General features: G+C 45.4%; 1 protein-coding gene across 1 annotated transcript in view; it reads right to left on the bottom strand.

The window, feature by feature from the left end:
• LOC102943840 (regulator of G protein signaling 5) overlaps positions 1–19,280 on the bottom strand; it is a 71,524-nt gene that overhangs the window by 35,086 nt on the left and 17,158 nt on the right. Inside the window, exon 2 of the mRNA XM_027818682.3 lies at positions 14,607–14,717. Within this exon, the coding sequence (XP_027674483.1) occupies positions 14,607–14,717 (111 nt within the window). The remainder of the gene's footprint in view (positions 1–14,606; positions 14,718–19,280) is intronic.

The following is a 19,280-nucleotide window of genomic DNA, read 5'->3' as shown; positions in this document are numbered from 1 at the left end:
TGAACGCAGGAAGGAGCACTTGGGAATTTCCCCCTGTGGGGTACCCTCAAGCCCTTTCACCCCCCTCTGGGGAAGAGCTGAAAAAGAAAACAAAGGAAATTAGCTGTTGCCACCAGCTAATCAAACAGCATATGCATAAACCTCTTTGGACCCCAAAAATCCAATCCTGTTCTTTAAAAAGATAAATTTTATTAAAAACAAAAAGGAAAAAAATACATCTGGAACTTGGGCTTTTGCTAGATTTTAAAAGAGCAATTCCCAAAATTAAGCACCCAAACTAGCTTTCTTGGCGGTTCAGCTTAAAGGTTACAAGCAAACAAAAGCATCAGGGGTTAGCACAGAGGAGATCCACAAGCCAAAATAAAAATAATCCTGATTGTGTCAAACTAAACATTACATATCCAAATAATTTCTTCTAGGTATGGAAGATGAATTTGCATACCTGGTTCAAGTCTTACGTAGCATTGCTGTTCCGTGTCTCCTTCTCTGGAGAACAACAGACAAAGGGAAATTTTCTTTCCCAATTTTAAAAAGTTCTACTTTCCCACTGGCTCTTTCAGTCAGGTGCCTACTCGTTTTCTTTTACCTGTGGGCTTGCTAACACTTTACAGGTAAACCAAGCAGAGAACAGACACCAAGGGGGATTTTACAGCTAACTGGCTGGCTGGGCGTCCATAAGGGAGCTCCCCCACAACCCCCTTCAGTTATCACAGAGCCACAGTAACGTGTTTTGTTGCAGTGTGCTTTACCTGGCCCTGCTCTTTTGTTGCCTGGTAAGAATTGTGTGGTGATTGCTGTACATGTAGGAATATAACATTGTCAATACATCTATTAATTTTGTTTGGGTTTATTCTATCAGTTGTGTCACATTGTCAGTAACAAGTAATTGGTTGCTCCAGACCTGCCAAGTACTTAGGAGCAGATCTTGCAAACTAATAAAGAGGAGTTATTTTTTTAAACAATAGAAATTTATTTTATAAAAGAATTCTGTCAGAAAACAAAACTGTGAAATTTTAAAACAAATACATTTAGAACTTAATAAAACTTAACAAATTCAGAGAACAGAAGTGATGAGGAGGAAGGAACACTTGTGTCCATTTCAGCTACACATACATCAACGGTTGCTTTCATAGGTTAATATACATGAAGCTGTGATGTCCCTCTGGATGGAGTGGTAGGGGTAATGAAGTGACCCCTGATGCCATGTGGAATGTTGAGGGGGGTATATGATGGTCCGGATGTTAAGTTCTCAATGGGCTGCAGAGGGAGGCAAGCCCCACTCCATCAGAATCTGCAGCATCTGTGTTTGCTGCCCGAGAAGCACCATTATGTCACGGTGCAGCTCCCTCTCCTTTTCCTGTTGGGACTCCTGGGTCTTTCTGCTCTCCACCTTATCCTTCTCCAGGCTGTCCTCAGTGTTCATCCTCCAGGCCCTGTGCTCATGGTCCAGTGCAGCACTGGCTTGCAGGATCTCATTGAATATGTCATCCTAAGTCCTCTTCTTTCTCTTCCTTATCTGACTCAGGCGTTCTACAGGTATGGAGGGGGAGGCCCTGAAGGCTGCAGCTGCAGATAAAACATGCAGAGGTACCATTGTCAGTCTGTTCACTACAGAAAGCAAAACTTAAGATGCAGAACTCACTCCCCTAACATTTTAAGCACTACATTCTAACTCCTGCTTGGGATTCCATGCACACAGCACCAGTCACAGCACCAGCCATGGTGAGTATAGCTGCTGGGTGATGGGGAAATGAGGAGGGAATTGCTCAGTTACATGAACCAGTAGTCCAGGGCAATGGCACTGAATACTGGCACCATTTTCAACAAGCGATGGTGATATCTGCTGAGGGTAGCACAGGCAGAGAGAGCACAGCATCCTGAAGCTGCCCAGGCTTGTATGCTGCTAGCCTCTGTACTGCAATGATGCCCACTGAAGTTATCACTGGGTAGAATGAGAAACTGTCCTACTTTGAAATAATAAGGCTGCCAGCCCTAGAAACCTTCCAGAGAGGATTGCAGAGAATTCCCATGGAAGCGGCATTGAGCTCTCACAGGAGAATTCAAGGGACATCCCTGTATACATGAACAAACTACTCAGCATGCCCCCATACACACACCTAACTCTAGAGGGGCAGGAAATGTAGATAGCAACTGTATCTCTCTTGGTTGTACCGCTACCTCTTCTAGCATGAGTAAATTAATGAAAAGTCAGAAGCTGTGTCCTGCTATTTTGGGGGTGCCAACCTTGTAATGGAAAATTTATCTGCGCACTTACCCGAGGTTCCTTCCCCTGCATTGGGCTCGCCTGTGCTCAACTGGCAGGACTGGCTAGGCTGTGGTGGAGTCAAAAATAGGTTCTGCATACTCACTGCATAGCTGGATCACCTGGTTGCCTGTCCCCCATACCCTTCCTCATCTTCCTTGTCCACCTCCTTCTCCTCGCTGTTCACAGCAGGAGCCTGTGACTCAGGGTCCTCGGAGGTATCCACCATGGTATAGGGGGCTGGAGGGGCCAGTGCTGAGTATGGCATGCAGCTAATTTATTAAAATGTCAGGTCTGCAGCTTGGCACCAGATCAATTGTTGGCCTCCCGGGCTTCTGGTTTGCCTGCCGCAGCTCCTTGGCTTTCACTCAGCACTGCTGCTGGTCCCTGTCATACCCCTTTTCCTGCATCTCCCAGGCAATCTGCTCATAAATGTCGACATTTCTGTTGGCTGGTTCAGAGCTGTGACTGCATAGCCTCTTCTCCTCACAGGCCCAGGAGGTTCAGTATCTCCTGTCTACTCCAGGCAGAAGCTTATCTGGAGTGTATACCTGGCATGGTCAGCTGGCCAGTTGCACTCGACAATGGAGAGCTGCTAGGTGTGCTGGCCAAGGCAGGCAATCAGGAAAAGGAATTTCATAAATGTGTGGGCTTTAAAGGGGAGGGGGCTTCTAGTCTACATGACCCCTGGTCAGTGGAGTTCACAATGATGACCAAAGTGGTCATTGTACAATTCAGACTAATGACAGAAATGTATGCTCAGCCCTCTCCTGGACAATACAAAATATTTTAAGTCTGTTATTCCTTAAAGGTAATAATATATCACCTTATTATCTCAGATAGTTATTCAGACACTTCAATTTAAACACACTGGGTTAGATAGAACAATAAAACATGTTTATTAACTACAAAGAGAGATTTTGAATACAAGTTATGAGGCATAAAAGTCAGAAATGGTTACAAGAAAAATAAAAATAAGACTTTTCTGTTACCTAATTTAACAAACTATATCAGATTCAAGCAAAGTTTCTCACACGTTTTCAGCAGTCTTATTGATCAAACAGTATAGGTCAGGACCCCTCCCCACAGTCCAATGGATGCTTCCTTTGTCACTTCAGGTGCAGTGAATGCAATGGACAGGGAGAGAGAGGGGTGTGCTTTGCGGTGTTTGTCCCTCCTTTTTATTGTTTCAGTCCCTTTCTTTAAAAACATTTCCAGCAGGGCACTAGGAGCCAGAGTCTATGTAAAAGGATGTTCTCTGCTGGCTTTTTCTTGCTTGTTTGAGCTTTCTTTGTTTCCCTTCCTGCTTGATGACTTGATGCAAATTAAGCAAAGCACACATTCCTTTGTTTAGGACAGACCTATTTACCAACCTGTTTGGGCAGGGCTGCGAGAGTTGAAACATGTGTTAATAATACCCCACAGGGAAATCTTATAACTTTACATACAATGTTGCCACACATATTTTATCAGGATGATACTGATCAGCAAATTATGAGCTTTCAGATGATACCTTACAAAACATGGCTTGAACAAAATTATCACAATAGTGTGTATGGCGTGAACACAGGGGTATATTCGGTCACAATGCAGCACTGTGGGACAGCAGCTTGAGGACAGTTAAGGTTGACATAAGTAATGTAATGTCTACACTCGCACTGCATCAACCTAAGTACATCGACTGTGGGTCTTAGCTGGCTCTTAGGCTCAGGGAGGTGGTGTTCCCATGTCGGTTTAACAGGGCACTTATATTGGTGGGAGAGACATATAAAACTAGGCTGACATAAGCCGCCTTGCATCAAACCTAACTTTGTAGTGTAGACCAGGCTTCAGTAATCCTTACCCCTCTGAGGCCAAGCAGCATAAAAGTTACAATTCCTCCTTGTTAGTGCTTTTTATCACTTTCCCCCTTCTACTTCGAGTTGCAAGTTCAGCTGTTGTGAGGAATTCAGTTGCATGTCTCCTTTTCATGGGTCGGGGGACAATGGTGGGGAGCAATCAGCACAGTCTTTTGGCATCTGATGTTCCACAATTGTCCGTCTGGTGTTGGTGGGCCTTATTTTGTAGGGCAGAAGATAACACCTCCTGTGGCAAACTAGTATTTCACACTTGTTAATTCCTCTCTCATGTCTGGTGATTTACAGTTACAGAGCAAAAAGAAAAGGAGGACTTGTGGCACCTTAGAGACTAACAAATTTGTTTGTGCATAAGCTTTCGTGAGCTATAGCTCACTTCATCGGACGCATTCAGTGGAAAATACAGTGGGGAAATTTATACACACAGAGAACATGAAACAATGGGTGTTACCATACACACTATAACGAGAGTGATCAGGTAAGGTGAGCTATTACCAGCAGGAGAGCTGGGGGGGGAACCTTTTGTAGTGATAATCAAGGTGGGCCATTTCCAGCAGTTGACAAAAACATCTGAGGAACAGCGGGGGGGGGGAGGGGGCGAGAGCGGGGGGAATAAACATGGGGAAATAGTTTTACTTTGTGTAATGACCCATCCACTACCAGTCTTTATTCAAGCCTAAGTTAATTGTATCCAGTTTGCAAATTAATTCCAATTCAGCAGTCTCTCGTTGGAGTCTGTTTTTGAAGTTTTTTTGTTGAAGAATTGCCACTTTTAGGTCTGTAATCGAGTGACCAAAGAGATTGAAGTGTTCTCCAACTGGTTTTTGAATGTTATAATGTTATGTTGTATCGTCTGATAGGTTGTAGATCCTTGATGATGCGTTGGAGAGGTTTTAGTTGGGGGCTGAAGGTGATGGCTAGTGGCGTTCTGTTATTATCTTTGTTGGGCCTGTCCTGTAGTACGTAACTTCTGGGTACTCTTCTGGCTCTGTCAATCTGTTTCCTCACTTCAGCAGGTGGGTATTGTAGTTGTAAGATTGTGTTTGTCTGAAGGTCTCAGAAGGTGTTTGTCTCAAAAGGTGTTTGTCGCTGTCTGAGGGTTTGGAGCAAATGCGGTTGTATCGTAGAACTTGGCTGTAGACAATGGATCATGTGGTGTGGCCTGGATGAAAGCTGGAGGCATGTAGGTAGGCATAACAGTGGGTCAGACCGCTATCCTGAAGGATGACCCATTACTCTCACAGATCTTGGGAGACAGGCCAGTCGTTGCTTACAGACAGCCCCCCAACCTGAACAAATACTCACCAGCAACCACACACCACACAACAGAACCACTAACCCAGGAACCTATCCTTGCAACAAAGCCCGTTGCCAACTGTGTCCACATATCTATTCAGGAGACACCATCACAGGGCCTAATCACATCAGCCACACTATCAGGGGCTCATTCACCTGCACATCTACCAATGTGATATATGCCATCATGTGCCATCAAGGCCCCTCTGCCATGTACATTGGCCAAACTGGACAGTCTCTACATAAAAGAATAAATGGACACAAATCAGATGTCAAGAATTATAACATTCAAAAACCAGTCGGAGAACACTTCAATATCTTTGGTCACTCGATTACAGACCTAAAAGTGGCAATTCTTCAACAAAAAAACTCCAACGAGAGATTGCTGAATTGGAATTAATTTGCAAACTGGATACAATTAACTTAGGCTTGAATAAAGACTGGGAGTGGATGGGTCATTACACAAAGTAAAACTATTTCCCCATGTTTATTTCCCCCCCCCCGCTGTTCCTCAGATGTTCTTGTCAACTGCTGGAAATGGCTCACCTCACCGATCACTCTCGTTACAGTGTGTATGGTAACACCCATTGTTTCATGTTCTCTGTGTATATAAATCTCCCCACTGTATTTTCCACTGAATGCATCCAATGAAGTGAGCTGTAGCTCACGAAAGCTTATGCTCAAATAAATTTGTTAGTCTCTAAGGTGCCACTAGTCCTCCTTTTCTTTTTGCAGATACAGACTAACACGGCTGCTACTCTGAAACCTGTCAGTTACAGAGCAAACACTTAAATATTACCTTATAGCAGATGATACAAACTGTTATAAGTGAGATTAATGCATACAGCAATTTACAAGCATTCCATAAAGTCTAAACACTAAGCACATTTTTATAACTCTGCTACCTAGTTCAACAATACTCATACATAAGTGAGCCAGACTGGTTCCAGCTGTGTATTTGTCAGTGTTCAGTTGAGATTTAGGGGCACCTAGTCTGTCAGTGTCAAAACCATACGCATGGCAATGAACATTCATGGCAACACAATGTGATTACCCCAGTGAGAATCTGGTCAGGCCTCAGGGACTCACACAACAGTGTAAGGGACTCTTTCATCATCATGAGGTAAAAACCTATATAAACAGACACACCCCAGCATCAGGCAGGAATAAATGCTGAGATGGGAAATGAAACAACTATCTCCATGCACAGAGAAGGGACTACAGACAGGTCTGCCAAGCATAGAGTCATTTCTGCGGAGATCCCTTCTTTGTGCCTTTATCCTCATGCAACAATGCGTAAGTACAGGATGCAGACACTGGAGCCCCAGGCACTCCAGAAGCACAGTGCCAAATTTGTTCGTAACAGCTTGTTAAAATGAGGCTAATGGTCAATAACAGCAGAACATCATGACTCAGATTAAATCTCTGAAGGCACATCTGCAGAGTCTGCCAGGTTTTAATTTAACCAGTTTGATTCAAGGATACACAGCCTTGATTCATCTCCCCCTGAAAGAGGCCATCAGTTTTCCTTAGAGAATCAGATGCTAATGGGTTTGTTGTGTTCTGATTCCTAAATCTGATGTGCGTCTGGTACAGATGGAAGTCTGTTCTTCAGAGATAAGGCTGGTGCTGATTCATATTATATATTTTCAGTCACTGGCATCCACCAGAGCTTGTGCCAAGCTCAAAGGTAAATGCAAGGTGGATAGTACTGTATTAATGCTGTATCTGCTTCCCTTGTTTCCCAGCTTGTCCTTTGTGGGTCCCAGCCTTTAGCTTTTGTCTTTATTCCTACACACCTCGCTCCTAGCTATGCACTTTGTTATTAATGTCTTTTATTAACTCTTTTTCCTCCCAGTCACCTCCATCCCCATTCTAGTTCACCTAACACCCCTCAGCATGAAAGTAACCTTGCCTAAGCTCCCCACACAGGTGTGTGCAATTGTTCACCCACATGCTACAGTGATTGACAGCTATATAATGCCCTAACAGACAGGGGACTTCTGACAGTTCCCTAACAGTAAGCCCCTTTCCAAGACTCCCAGAGTTCAGCAGCTGCACATGGTCTATGGCAAATGGTGCTCACACAGTGTTCCCTGCCCCGTGACTGCAACATCTGACAGACGCAGCATGTCACAAGCTCCCACAGTCTGAATTCAGTGTCAACACCAGACTCCTGCTCTGTGAATAAAAAGAAGCAGATACAGCAGGCACCCTCCCAGGGCTGGGCCACTCCTCAGCATATAGGGTACACCAGTCTGGACTTTGCTGGACTCCCACCCAGCCACCGCCCTACAACCAACAGCCCCTTCTACAGCACCTCTGAATGGGGCCCGCTCAGTCTTCAGGACTCTACAACAGGGGCTGCACAGAGAAGTATTGCAGGATGAACAGCTAATGGTAGAGTGTGAGGAGATATAAGTTACATTCAAGAAGAATAATGGTTATATATTTGGTTTTTGTGGGTAAAAAATTCAAAGTGCCTGCTATCTGGTGGCAGTGAGTGAGTGCAAAATACACTGTAAAACAATAGCTTTCATCCTTTTAATTGCCTTCTCTCAGACTATTATGAACAGGTAATAAAAATAACAATGGATAATAACAATAACAATGCATTACAGTTACATCACACACATCTTGGAGGATCCCAAAGCACTTTGCAGTCTGTTGTTAAAGCAACACTGCAGTGACAGCTATGGTGAAGGAGCCTGAGTGTTTCTATTTTAAGCTTCTGTTTTTAGTTACTGAGACTTTATTTTCTTAAATATTCATATTTTGTGCTAAAATTTTCAAGTTCTGGTCCAAAATTATGAGAGTAGTAGGGAAAATCCCTATTTAAAAAAAAAGTTGTGATTTTTGTAAACAGCAGGAGTTATGGAGTATATGGGAAGTCAAAAGATGAAATCTGGCAAGATAAGAGTACTGAAGGAGCAGAGATTGTCTTTCAGTGTTTTGGGGAAAATCGACTTTGAATATGCCCCATCATTCACTGGACTGTGTGCAGACTGCTAGAACTCTTGGTATTTATCAAGTTATCACCTCTTAATCTTCTCTTGGATAAGGTTCTTCAGTCTCTCACAGTGAGGCAGGTTTTCCAGACCTCAAATTGTTCTTGTAGCTCTTTTTTTTACTCCTTTCCAGTTTTCCAACATCATTTCAAATATGGACACCAGAACTGGACACAGTATTCAGTAATGGACTTGCCAGTACTGTACACAGAGGTAACACTGCCTCCCTGCTTCTACTCAATAGACCCTTGTTCATGTATCCAAAGATCACATTGATCCTCTTAAGCCACAGCATTGCACTAGGAGCTCACTTGGTTTCCACCATGGACCCATAAGATTTTTTCAGAGTCACTGCTTTCCAAAGCCTGTAAATGTGACCTGCATTCTCTGTCCCTTGGATGTTTGACCTTTGCATTTGGCCATAATGAAACATATATTGTTCCAATGACCCCACCTTATCAAGAGATCCAGATCTCTTTGTAGAACTCTGTGGAGCAGCGAATGAGCAGAAGCCAACAAAGTTCTCCTGGGGGGAGTTCCCACAGAGTTTTTGCCTGTCAGGCTTCTGTGAGCAGTAAATACAACTTAGAGGAGAGGAAAGTGATCAGGAACAGTCAGCATGGATTCACCAAGGGCAAGTCATGCCTGACTAATCTAATTGCCTTCTATGATGAGATAACTGGTTCTGTGGATGAAGGGAAAGCAGTGGACGTGTTGTTCCTTGACTTTAGCAAAGCATTTGACACAGTCTCCCACAGTATTCTTGCCAGCAAGTTAAAGAAGTATGGGCTGGATGAATGGACTATAAGGTGGATAGAAAGCTGGCTAGATTGTCGGGCTCAACGGGTAGTGATCAATGGCTCCATGTCTAGTTGGCAGCCGGTATCAAGTGGAGTGCTCCAAGGGTCGGTGCTGGGGCCGGTTTTCTTCAATATCTTCATAAATGATCTGGAGGATGGTGTGGATTGCACCCTCAGCAAGTTTGCAGATGACACTAAACTGGGAGGAGAGGTAGATACGCTGGAGGGTAGGGATAGGATACAGAGGGACCTAGACAAATTGGAGGATTGGGCCAAAAGAAATCTGATGAGGTTCAACAAGGACAAGTGCAGAGTCCTGCACTTAGGACGGAAGAATCCAATGCACCGCTGCAAACTAGGGACCGAATAGCTCGGCAGCAGTTCTGCAGAAAAGGACCTAGGGGTTACAGTGGACGAGAAGCTGGATATGAGTCAACAGTGTGCCCTTGTTGCCAAGAAGGCCAATGGCATTTTGGGATGTATAAGTAGGGGCATTGCCAGCAGATCGAGGGACGTGATCGTTCCCCTCTATTCGACACTGGTGAGGCCTCATCTGGAGTACTGTGTCCAGTTTTGGGCCCCACACTACAAGAAGGATGTGGAAAAATTGGAAAGAGTCCAGCGGAGGGCAACAAAAATGATTAGGGGACTGGAACACATGAGTTATGAGGAGAGGCTGAGGGAACTGGGATTGTTTAGTCTGCGGAAGAGAAGAATGAGGGGGGATTTGATAGCTGCTTTCAACTACCTGAAAGGGGGTTCCAAAGAGGATGGCTCTAGACTGTTCTCAGTGGTAGCAGATGACAGAACAAGGAGTAATGGTCTCAAGTTGCAGTGGGGGAGATTTAGGTTGGATATTAGGAGAAACTTTTTCACTAGGAGGGTGGTGAAACACTGCAATGCGTTACCTAGGGAGTTGGTGGAATCTCCTTCCTTAGAAGTTTTTAAGGTCAGGCTTGACAAAGCCCTGGCTGGGATGATTTAATTGGGGATCGGTCCTGCTTTGAGCAGGGGGTTGGACTAGATGACCTCCTGAGGTCCCTTCCAACCCTGATATTCTATGATTCTATGATTCTGAAGAGGCTCTTAGGAGGAAGACAACATGGAGGTCAGCGATCAGCTGTTCTGACCTGCACAGGACGTGCCATGTGTGTCTTTCTCCCAGAGGATAGAAGCGACTTCGTCTGTATGAAGTGCAAGCTGGTCTCCATATTGGAAGAGAAGGTTAAAGGACTAGAGACCCAAGCATCAACCTTGCTCTGCATCAGAGAAAATGAAGACTTTCTGGATAGAAGCCAGTGTTTGGTACTGCAGGCACAGCATGCTGAAGAATCAGAATCAGAACGGGGAAGAAAATTGGGAGCAAGTGACCTCCAGAAGAATAAAGAGACGAACCCATGTATCCCCAATGCAGATAGACGTAAGAAACCGTTTTCTGGCTCTCTGCCCAGGTACTATGGTGGAGAATGGTTTGATAGAGTCATCTGAGGGAAGGGATCAGAAAGAGACCCCATCGACTGGAAGGCATGGGATGCGTTGTCCTAGGGATGGGGATTCCATAACCACCACTCCCAAGAGGAGGAGACGGGTAGTGGTGGTTGGGGACTCCCTCCTAAGTGGGATGTAATCATCCAGCTGTTATCCAGACCACAAATCTCAAGAATTTGTGATGGGCATGTGCTATAGACCACCAGACCAGAAGGATGAGGTAGAAGAGACTTTCTTCGGACACTTACAGAAGTTTCTAGATCACACGTCCTGGTTCTCATGGGGGACTTCAATCACCCTGATATCTGCTGGGAGAGCAATACAGCAGTGCACAGACAATGCAGGAAGTTTTTGGAGAGTGTCGGGGACAACTTCCTGGTGCAAGTGCTGGAATAACCAACTAGGGGCCATGCTTCTCTTGAACTGCTGCTCACAAACATGGAAGAATTGGTAGTGGAAGTAGAAGTTGATGGCAATCCTGGGCAGCCGTGACCATGAGATGGTCAAATTCAGGATCTTGACAAAAGGAAGAAAGGAGGGGCTGCAGAATACGGACCCTGGACTTCAGAAAAGCAGACTTTGACTCCCTCAGGGAACTGATGGGCAGGATCCCCTAGGAGGCTAATATGAGAGGGAAAGGAGTCCAGGAGAGCTGGCTGTATTTTAAAGAAGCCTTATTGAGGGGGTAGGAACAAACCATCCAGAAGTGCAAAAAGAATAGGAAATACCCCAGGCATATGTGGCTTAAAAGAGAAATCTTCAGTGAGCTTAAATACGAAGAGGAATCTTACAAGAAGTGGAAACTTGGACAGATGACTAAGGAGGAGTATAAAAATATTGCTAGAGCATGCAGCGATGTATTCAGGAAGGCCAAAACGCAACTGGAGTTGCAGCTAGCAAGGGATGCAACAAGAAAAAGGTCAGGGAAAGTGTGGGACCTTTAATGAATGGGGGAGGCAACCTAGTGACAGATGATGTGGAAAAAGCTGAAGTACTCAATGCTTTTTTTGCCTCGGTCTTCACAGATAAGGTCAGCTCCCAGACTGCTGTACTGGGCAGCGCAGTATGGGGAGGAGGTGAGCAGCCATCGGTGGTGAAAGAACAGGTTAAGGACTATTTAGAAAAGCTGGACATACACAAGTCCATGGAGCCGGATGCAATGCATCCGAGGGTGCTGAGGGAGCTGGCTGATGTGATTGCAGAGCCATTATTTCTGAAAATTTGTGGCAATCAGGGGAGGTCCTGGACAATTGGAGAAAGGCAAATATAGTGCCCATCTTTAAAAAAAGAAAGAAGGAGAATCTGGGAACAACAGAGCAGTCAGCCTCACATCAGTCCCTGGAAAAATCATGGAGCAGGTCCTCAGGGAATCCATTTTGAAGCACTTGGAGGAGAGGATGGTGATCAGGAACAGTCAACATGGATTCACCAAGGGCAATCATGCCTGACTAACCTGATTGCCTTCTATGATGAGATAACTGGCTCTGTGGATATGGGGAAAGTGGTGGACGTGATATAACAAAGCAAAGCTTTTCATACGGTCTCCCACAGTATTCTTGCCAGGATGTTAAAAATGTATGGATTGGATTAATGGACTATAAGGTGGATAGAAAGCTGGCTAGATCATCGGGCTCAAAGGGTAGGGATCAATGGTTCGCAGCCGGTATCAAATGGAGTGCCCCAGGGGTCGGTCCTGTGGCCGGTTTAGTTCAACATCTTCACTAATGATCTGGATGATGGGATGGATTGCATCCTCAGCAAGTTCACAGATTACACTAAACTAGACGGAGAGGTAGATACACTGGAGGGTAGGGATAGGGTCCAGAGTGACCGAGACAAATTGGAGGATTGGGCCAAAAGAAATCTGATGAGGTTCAACAAGGACAAGGGCAGAGTCCTGCACTTAGGACAGACAAATCCCATGCACTGCTACAGGCTGGGGACCGACTGGTTAAGCGGCAGTTCTGCAGAAAAGGACCTGAGGATTACAGTGGATGAGAACCTGGATATGAGTCAACAGTGTGCCCTTGCTTCCAAGAAGGCTAATGGCATATTGGGCTGCATTAGTAGGAGTGTTGCCAGCAGATCGAGGGAAGTGATTATTCCCCTCTATTCCGCACTGTTGAGGCCACATCTGGAGTATTGCATCCAGTTTTGGGTCCCCCGCTACAGAAAGAATGTGGACAAATTGGAGCAGAGGGCAACAAAAATTATTAGGGGACTGGGGCACATGACTTATGAGGAGAGGGTGAGGGAACTGGGCTTATTTAGTCTCCAGAAGAGAAGAGCGAGAGGGAATTTGATAGCAGCCTTCAACTACCTGAAGGGGGGTTCCAAAGAGGATGGAGCTACGCTGTTCTCCATGTTGGCAGATGATAGAACAAGGAGCAATGGTCTCAAGTTGCAGTGGGGGAGGTTGGATATTAGGAAAAAAACTATTTCACTAGGAGGGTGGTGAAGCACTGGAATGGGTTACCTAGGAGGTGGTGGAATCTCCATCCTTAGAGGTTTTTAAGGCCCGGCTTGACAAAGCCTTGGCTGGGATGATTTAGTTGGGGTTGGTCCTGTTTCAGCAGGGGGTTGGACTTGATGACCTCCTAAGGTTTCTTCCAACCCAAATCTTCTATGATTCTATGCTGCTAACTCACCTGTTCCCATCATTACTCACCACTTCACCAATTTTTGTGTCATCTGAAAATTTGATCAGCAAAGATTTTACATTTTCTTCCAGATCGTTGTTAAAGATATTGATTCGTGTTGGACCAAGAACAGATTCATGCAGGGCCCTATAGAAACACCCACTTTGGATGATGATTCACCACTTTACAGTCACTTTTTGAGAGCTAACTCTTAGCCAGTTTTTAAACCAGTTAATATATGCGATATTGGTTCTTTTTAGTGCTGCTAATTATTTTAACCAGCATGTTATTTAACACTAAGGCAAATGACTTAAATAAATCTCAGTATATTTTGTCAACAAAGTTACACCCAAAATTAACCAAATATGAAATCTGATTAAAAAAATAAAATAAAATCATGGTTGTTTGTAAGTCCTGTTTTCTGTAAAACCATACTGATTGGCATTAATTATGCTGCCATCTATTAATTCTTTACCACTGTCTCCCATATCAGCATTTCCAGTTTTTCTTGTGATGGATGTCAGGCTGATGGGCCTGTAGTTACTTGTTTTTATCCTTTTTAAATATTGACACAAAGTAACTTTCCTCCAGTGCTCTGTGAATTTCCCAAGGAAATGCTACTTCTCTTTAGAGGTTTGAGGCAGAGGCACTGAGTTCTCTTCCCCTGACTGGGACATGTGGGGGCTACCATAGTCTAAGAATCAAATAATTAGAATAATAGAGTTTCATCCAAACCCAAAAGTATGGCAGAAATCATGAGTGACAAAGAAGGGGGAAAGAGAAAAACTCATCCATAACAGTAGCTTTCTGCATACCTCTATCATGCTTTCACTATTAGATGCTACAGACAAATTACGACCCCTTAGGTGCCTCACTTTACAAGAAATACATAACTTCACCCAGCACGAAAAGCAGCTAGATTGAGGCTGGAGGCTAGAGCTGTTTGATGACACCCAGCTGCAGTTTAGGAAAGGAAGTTGAGAAGAGCACCACATCTAGCTGGAACAGCAGGGAGACATGGTGAAGCACATGGAATTACCCCTCAGAGAATTGGCCAGGACATTCTGTTTAGATTAGACAATTGATTTGAAAATTTAACTGAAAAACAGAAAGCAAGCACTCCACACCTCCCACAGTAAAGCTAAATGCCCCTTGAGCCAGAGTGGTTCAGGATGACAAGTCATTCTACTCAGTTGTAATGACCCATTTCTCCGGTGTCTGACAGAGCCAACATTGATAAATGGGGAAGTACTCACTTCTGGGCCTTGGCTGGCTTCTCTGGCTTCTCCGGGTATGGGATGATCAGGTCGATAGCTGAGTCAGGCTTCTGGAGGAGCGTGCCCAACTTGGTCTTGATCTCCTTCGCTCTGCAGAGGGACAGAAAGCAAGAGTGAAGAGAAGGTAGAGAGAGAATCTTCAGAGTGCATATAAGTGTCTCTTGGCAATGATTACTATGATCATGTGTTGTCCTGGCTTGACATAGGTAACTTGCCTCATTTCTCTGTGAGTATAATTGAGAAGGTGAAAGGAAGGTTAAATTGTAAATAGGGGCTTGACAAACAGTATGCTGGAGTCAGGATGTCTGTGCTAGCTAAAATAAGCAGCAACACCTTCATGCTAGGGACTATGGACAAGAAAAACCTGGAATGTAAAGATGCATGCTGTACAGAGGATTGATTCCTACAAAGTAACCAAGCCAAGCCAAAAATGTGTCATGTAATATATAGCAAATGCAATGTAATGTTTAAAGGTCTATAAAGGAAGAGGTTGTCTGTGCAACTTTGGATGTGTGGTACGCTCTATACCCACACCCTATGCTTGAGTCTGATCAGCTCAGAGTAGCTTCGCTGTATCCCAAATAAAGGAACCTAAGTGATGAAATCCAGAGTTGAACTGAGTGTTTTGGATCCCAGAGAACTGGATGAAATGTTCTCCCAGAACTGGACAAGGTATTCTGGGTAAGTTGAATAGAAAAGGTCTCGGAGGGAATTCCAACATCATGTTTCTACTGAGTGTACTTGCCTGGGAAGGAGGCAAAGCTCTGCCATGAGAGACAGCCATTTATGTGGTGGCTGTATAGTATGTAGTTGTTATGCTTCTGTTTCCTGTCTGTCTCTAAGGTCGCCGTTCATGGGCTGGAGACAGACAACCATTGTGAGCTGAACATGCAGAAGACAGACTGTTTTCATGGACACCCGACATTTGATGTTCCTTGTTTATTTGTTCCTTGGCTCTAAGCATAGGTCAATCTGTCTGAAATGATGTGCCTGCCCTTTGTGTATGGAGGTATAGCAGCCCAGACACAGCAGGCTCTGGCTGAGCAAGAGATGCCTCACAAACCAGCGCCCTTGCTTGGCTTTGGGTGCTCTGCCATGAAGAGCCATACCACAGCTCTTGTTGGAAACAAGGCTCTATTTCCAAGAAAACTGTTGACTTTTCAGTGAAAAAACTGAAAATTGAAAAGCTTTTGGCTGAAAACTGACGTTTTTCAATTTGGAAATGGCAACTTAGAGCTTCCTAGGAATTGCAGTTCAGGTGCTTCGTGCCACCCTTCTCCCTGTGGCTGGAGTCCCTGGCTGGGCCACACCCCCAGTCAGTTGTTGGGCATTCCGCTTTTTGGTGGAAAGCAGACACTTTCAGTGAAAATTTTATTTAGCTGAAACCCCCAGTTTTCTGTCCAAAAGCAGCCTTGATGGCAAATGGGCTGATATATTGTGCAGGGCTTGGAGAGAGGCCAAGGAGGGTGGTTGGCACCCTGGGCAGGAGTGAGCTCCAGCCCTGGGGTGTAAAGGAACAGCCTGCATGGGGCACATGGACAGGAGGGGATGTGGCAGACACAAGGGAGCAAGGAGCAAGAACAGAGATGCATGATAGAGAAGCATAGAAATGTCAGGCTGGAAGGGACCTTGATAGGTCATATAGTCCCTCCCGCCATATGGAGGCAAGACCAAGTAAACCTAGACAATCCCTGACCCATGTTTGTCCAACCTGCTCATAAAAACCTCCAATGATGAGGATTCCACAACCTTCCTTGGAGCCTATTTCAGAGCTTAACTATCCTTAGAGTTAGAAAGTTTTTCCTAATATCTAACCTAAATCTCCCTTGCTGCAAATTAAACACATTACTTCTTGTCCCACCTTCAGGGGATATGGAGAACAATTGATCACTGTCTGCTTTATAACAGCCCTTAATATATTTGTTAAGGGCTGTTATCAGGTCTCCACTTACTCTTCACTTCTCCAGACTAAACATTCCCACTTATTTTAGTTACATGAGTACGAAAACAGGCTGTGTGAAAAACATATGAGTGAAGCAATTGTAGTTAGCCAGGCACTACCTCAGGCTCCTCATAGTTCCTTGTCCCTCTGCTCCCTAGTGAAAATACAGGCTTCAAGTACAGGCTTCAAAATTCCTTTCTCTGCCCTGAGACTCTGAGTCAGGTCCAAACCAGTTTATGCATCTTCACCAGGGATGGGGAGACAGGGTTGGATGTTAAAGCTGTGGGCTTTCTACTCTGGCCTTTAATTACCTGTGATTGCAGGGCTCTGAAGAGCATTGGTCTGTATTTCCTGTCCAGAGGCCTGTCAGTGTCTGCTGGAGGTTACCCCTGGTGAGCCCTCAGTCCCCAGCACCATAGCAAATTGACAAACAGGCACATCAAATTTCATAATCATCACCCTGAGAACTCCCCCACTCAGCACACATAGCAAAGGCTGAAGCTGGGGTTCTGAAAGGAGCTGAGGGAGTTAGGTGCCCAAAGCCCACTGACCTTTGGGTGCCTAATTCCTTTAGCTGCTCTGGAAATCTCACCTGACCGGGCATGTGCACAAGAGACTAAACCACACAGGCAGCAGGACTGACGTTTCCTAAGCCCTAAGAGCTTGGCCTAGCAACCTAAGTAATGTCCTTGTGATGTAGCATGTAACATGTAATAGAAACTGTGCTATGAGTATCCACTGCAAGCACCCAAAGCTTCCTTGCATGTCAGCGGTAAAGAGCTGGAAGCAGTTAGAAACTCCTATATCAGAGGTAGAACCTAGAGTGAGCTGGGAGTCAGCATACTGCTGTCACCGGTCTGATCAGGCTCCCCATGATGGCAGCCCAATAGATGGCTCGGGGGAATCTAGCCTCTGGATCCCCAGATGTTCTAAGCCTCTGGAGTCTGAACAGAGCTCAGGCAGACCCAATCTTTGGGTCCCTAGACACACTCGTGAGGCGAAGACCTTCTGTCTAGCACCCCTTCCTGGGAGCAGAGACCACACAGTCTCCTGCTCAGTCCGTGGAACAAGGGTTGACTGTTTCAGACTCCCCCTGTAGCTTAACCACTCCCTGAGGGTGTTAGCCTCCTGAGTTAGTTTAACTTTCTCAAGGGCACATGGTAAGTGTAGCATACAACACACAGAGACACTTGCACAGAGTTTAACACATTATTGCATTTTACTGAATCACTGAAGATCTACACAGATCCATACAAAGTGCAGGCCCCCCTGCCTCACCCAGCTCCTGCAGCAATTTCCCTCATATTAAACTTGTGGAAAATGGCAGAATTGAGACCAGCTTCTGTAACCTTCCAATCTCCTCTGTTCAACAACTCCATGGTCAGTCTCAATAGGTGACCACAGAGTCCTACCAGGAGACTTCGTTGCTACATGACCTCTCCCACAATAAACCAGTTCTCGTGATTGGGAGCCAGTCTATTGTTTAGAGTGATTCCATTTCAATGGTGAAGCACCTGAACATCGATAACCCTATTTCTTTATCGTTTTGCCACCCTCCTTTGGAATTCCAGTCCAACATGGAGGCAAACAGACAATAGAGAAGGCAAATGCAGGTTGCAGCTTGGCAATGATATACACAGAGAGTTAATCATCTCACATAGAATTCATAGCTTGCATATACAGATTTCCCAAATCCCCAGAGAAGGTCCATTCCCCATGAGAAAGCAATGGCTGAGGCAGTCACAGGCCACCATTCTGCACTACTCCAAATCGGGGCACTCCCCCAGTGGGGAAGGAGAAGTCCGCCCAGTGAAGGAGAGGGCTGCTCCCCTGCCCCTCCTCAGACCTCTCAGGGATGTTTTACATGGAATCAAGATTCTGCACAAGAGGAATGGGTAGTGGACTGACCTGCAGGGAGTGGAAGTCAGCAGGGACCAGATTCAAACTGCAAGGAGCCACTGGGAACTGGCCAGATACTTTAAGATTATACTGCTCTCCCCCTAGAGCACATGCTGTCTGGGTGACCCTCACTGAGAGGGGCCCAGCTGCAGCCTGGGGTGGGTTCTTTGTGAGCACTGCCTTCTTTCTGGAAGGGGCCAGCATGTGACATAGGGCAAGTCTCCATGCAGCTGGCCTTACGTATTACATGGGATCAAGGGCTCTGAGTCTCTGCTTGTCCAGTGATGGGCTGGGCTGGGGAAGACCCCTCCTCCACCAAATCCATAGGGAAACCACATGTGGACAGTCTGTGCACCTTTCTCCCCCAGCATTTAGCCAACCCCGAGTTTCCATTTCTCAGGTTTTGCTGTTGTCCAACACTGGTCCCCTGTGCCATCCCATCCTGGCTATCCTCAGCACAACTGGGAGTGCAGGGGCAAAGTTGTTTAGTGTCTCATGAATGAGTCCCATGTTGTCCAGTGCACTGCATGCAGGGTTTGTGTAGAAAGAAGCAAGACTCATTTATTTAGCTGGATCCATGGGTGGCAGGTATAATAGGCCAAAGAAGGCTCAGCCTCCCCAGGCAGAGCCACTGCTGCAGGACACCAGGTTGTGGGTTTTTGCTTATTATTATGTGCTATGCAGGTTCCAGGGCAGCTGAGGTGGTGGTATCTCCTATTCAGCTTCCTCGGTTAATCAGTAATCTCCCTGGACTCCAGAGAGATTACTGATGAACCCAGGAAGCTGAGTAGCAGTTACCGCCTCCTCAGCCA

Source organism: Chelonia mydas, chromosome 8, assembly GCF_015237465.2.
Source record: "Chelonia mydas isolate rCheMyd1 chromosome 8, rCheMyd1.pri.v2, whole genome shotgun sequence".
Classification (NCBI taxonomy): Eukaryota; Metazoa; Chordata; order Testudines; family Cheloniidae; genus Chelonia; species Chelonia mydas.
Note: the sequence above shows the minus strand (reverse complement) of the source record. Positions and strands in the feature narration are given on the sequence as shown.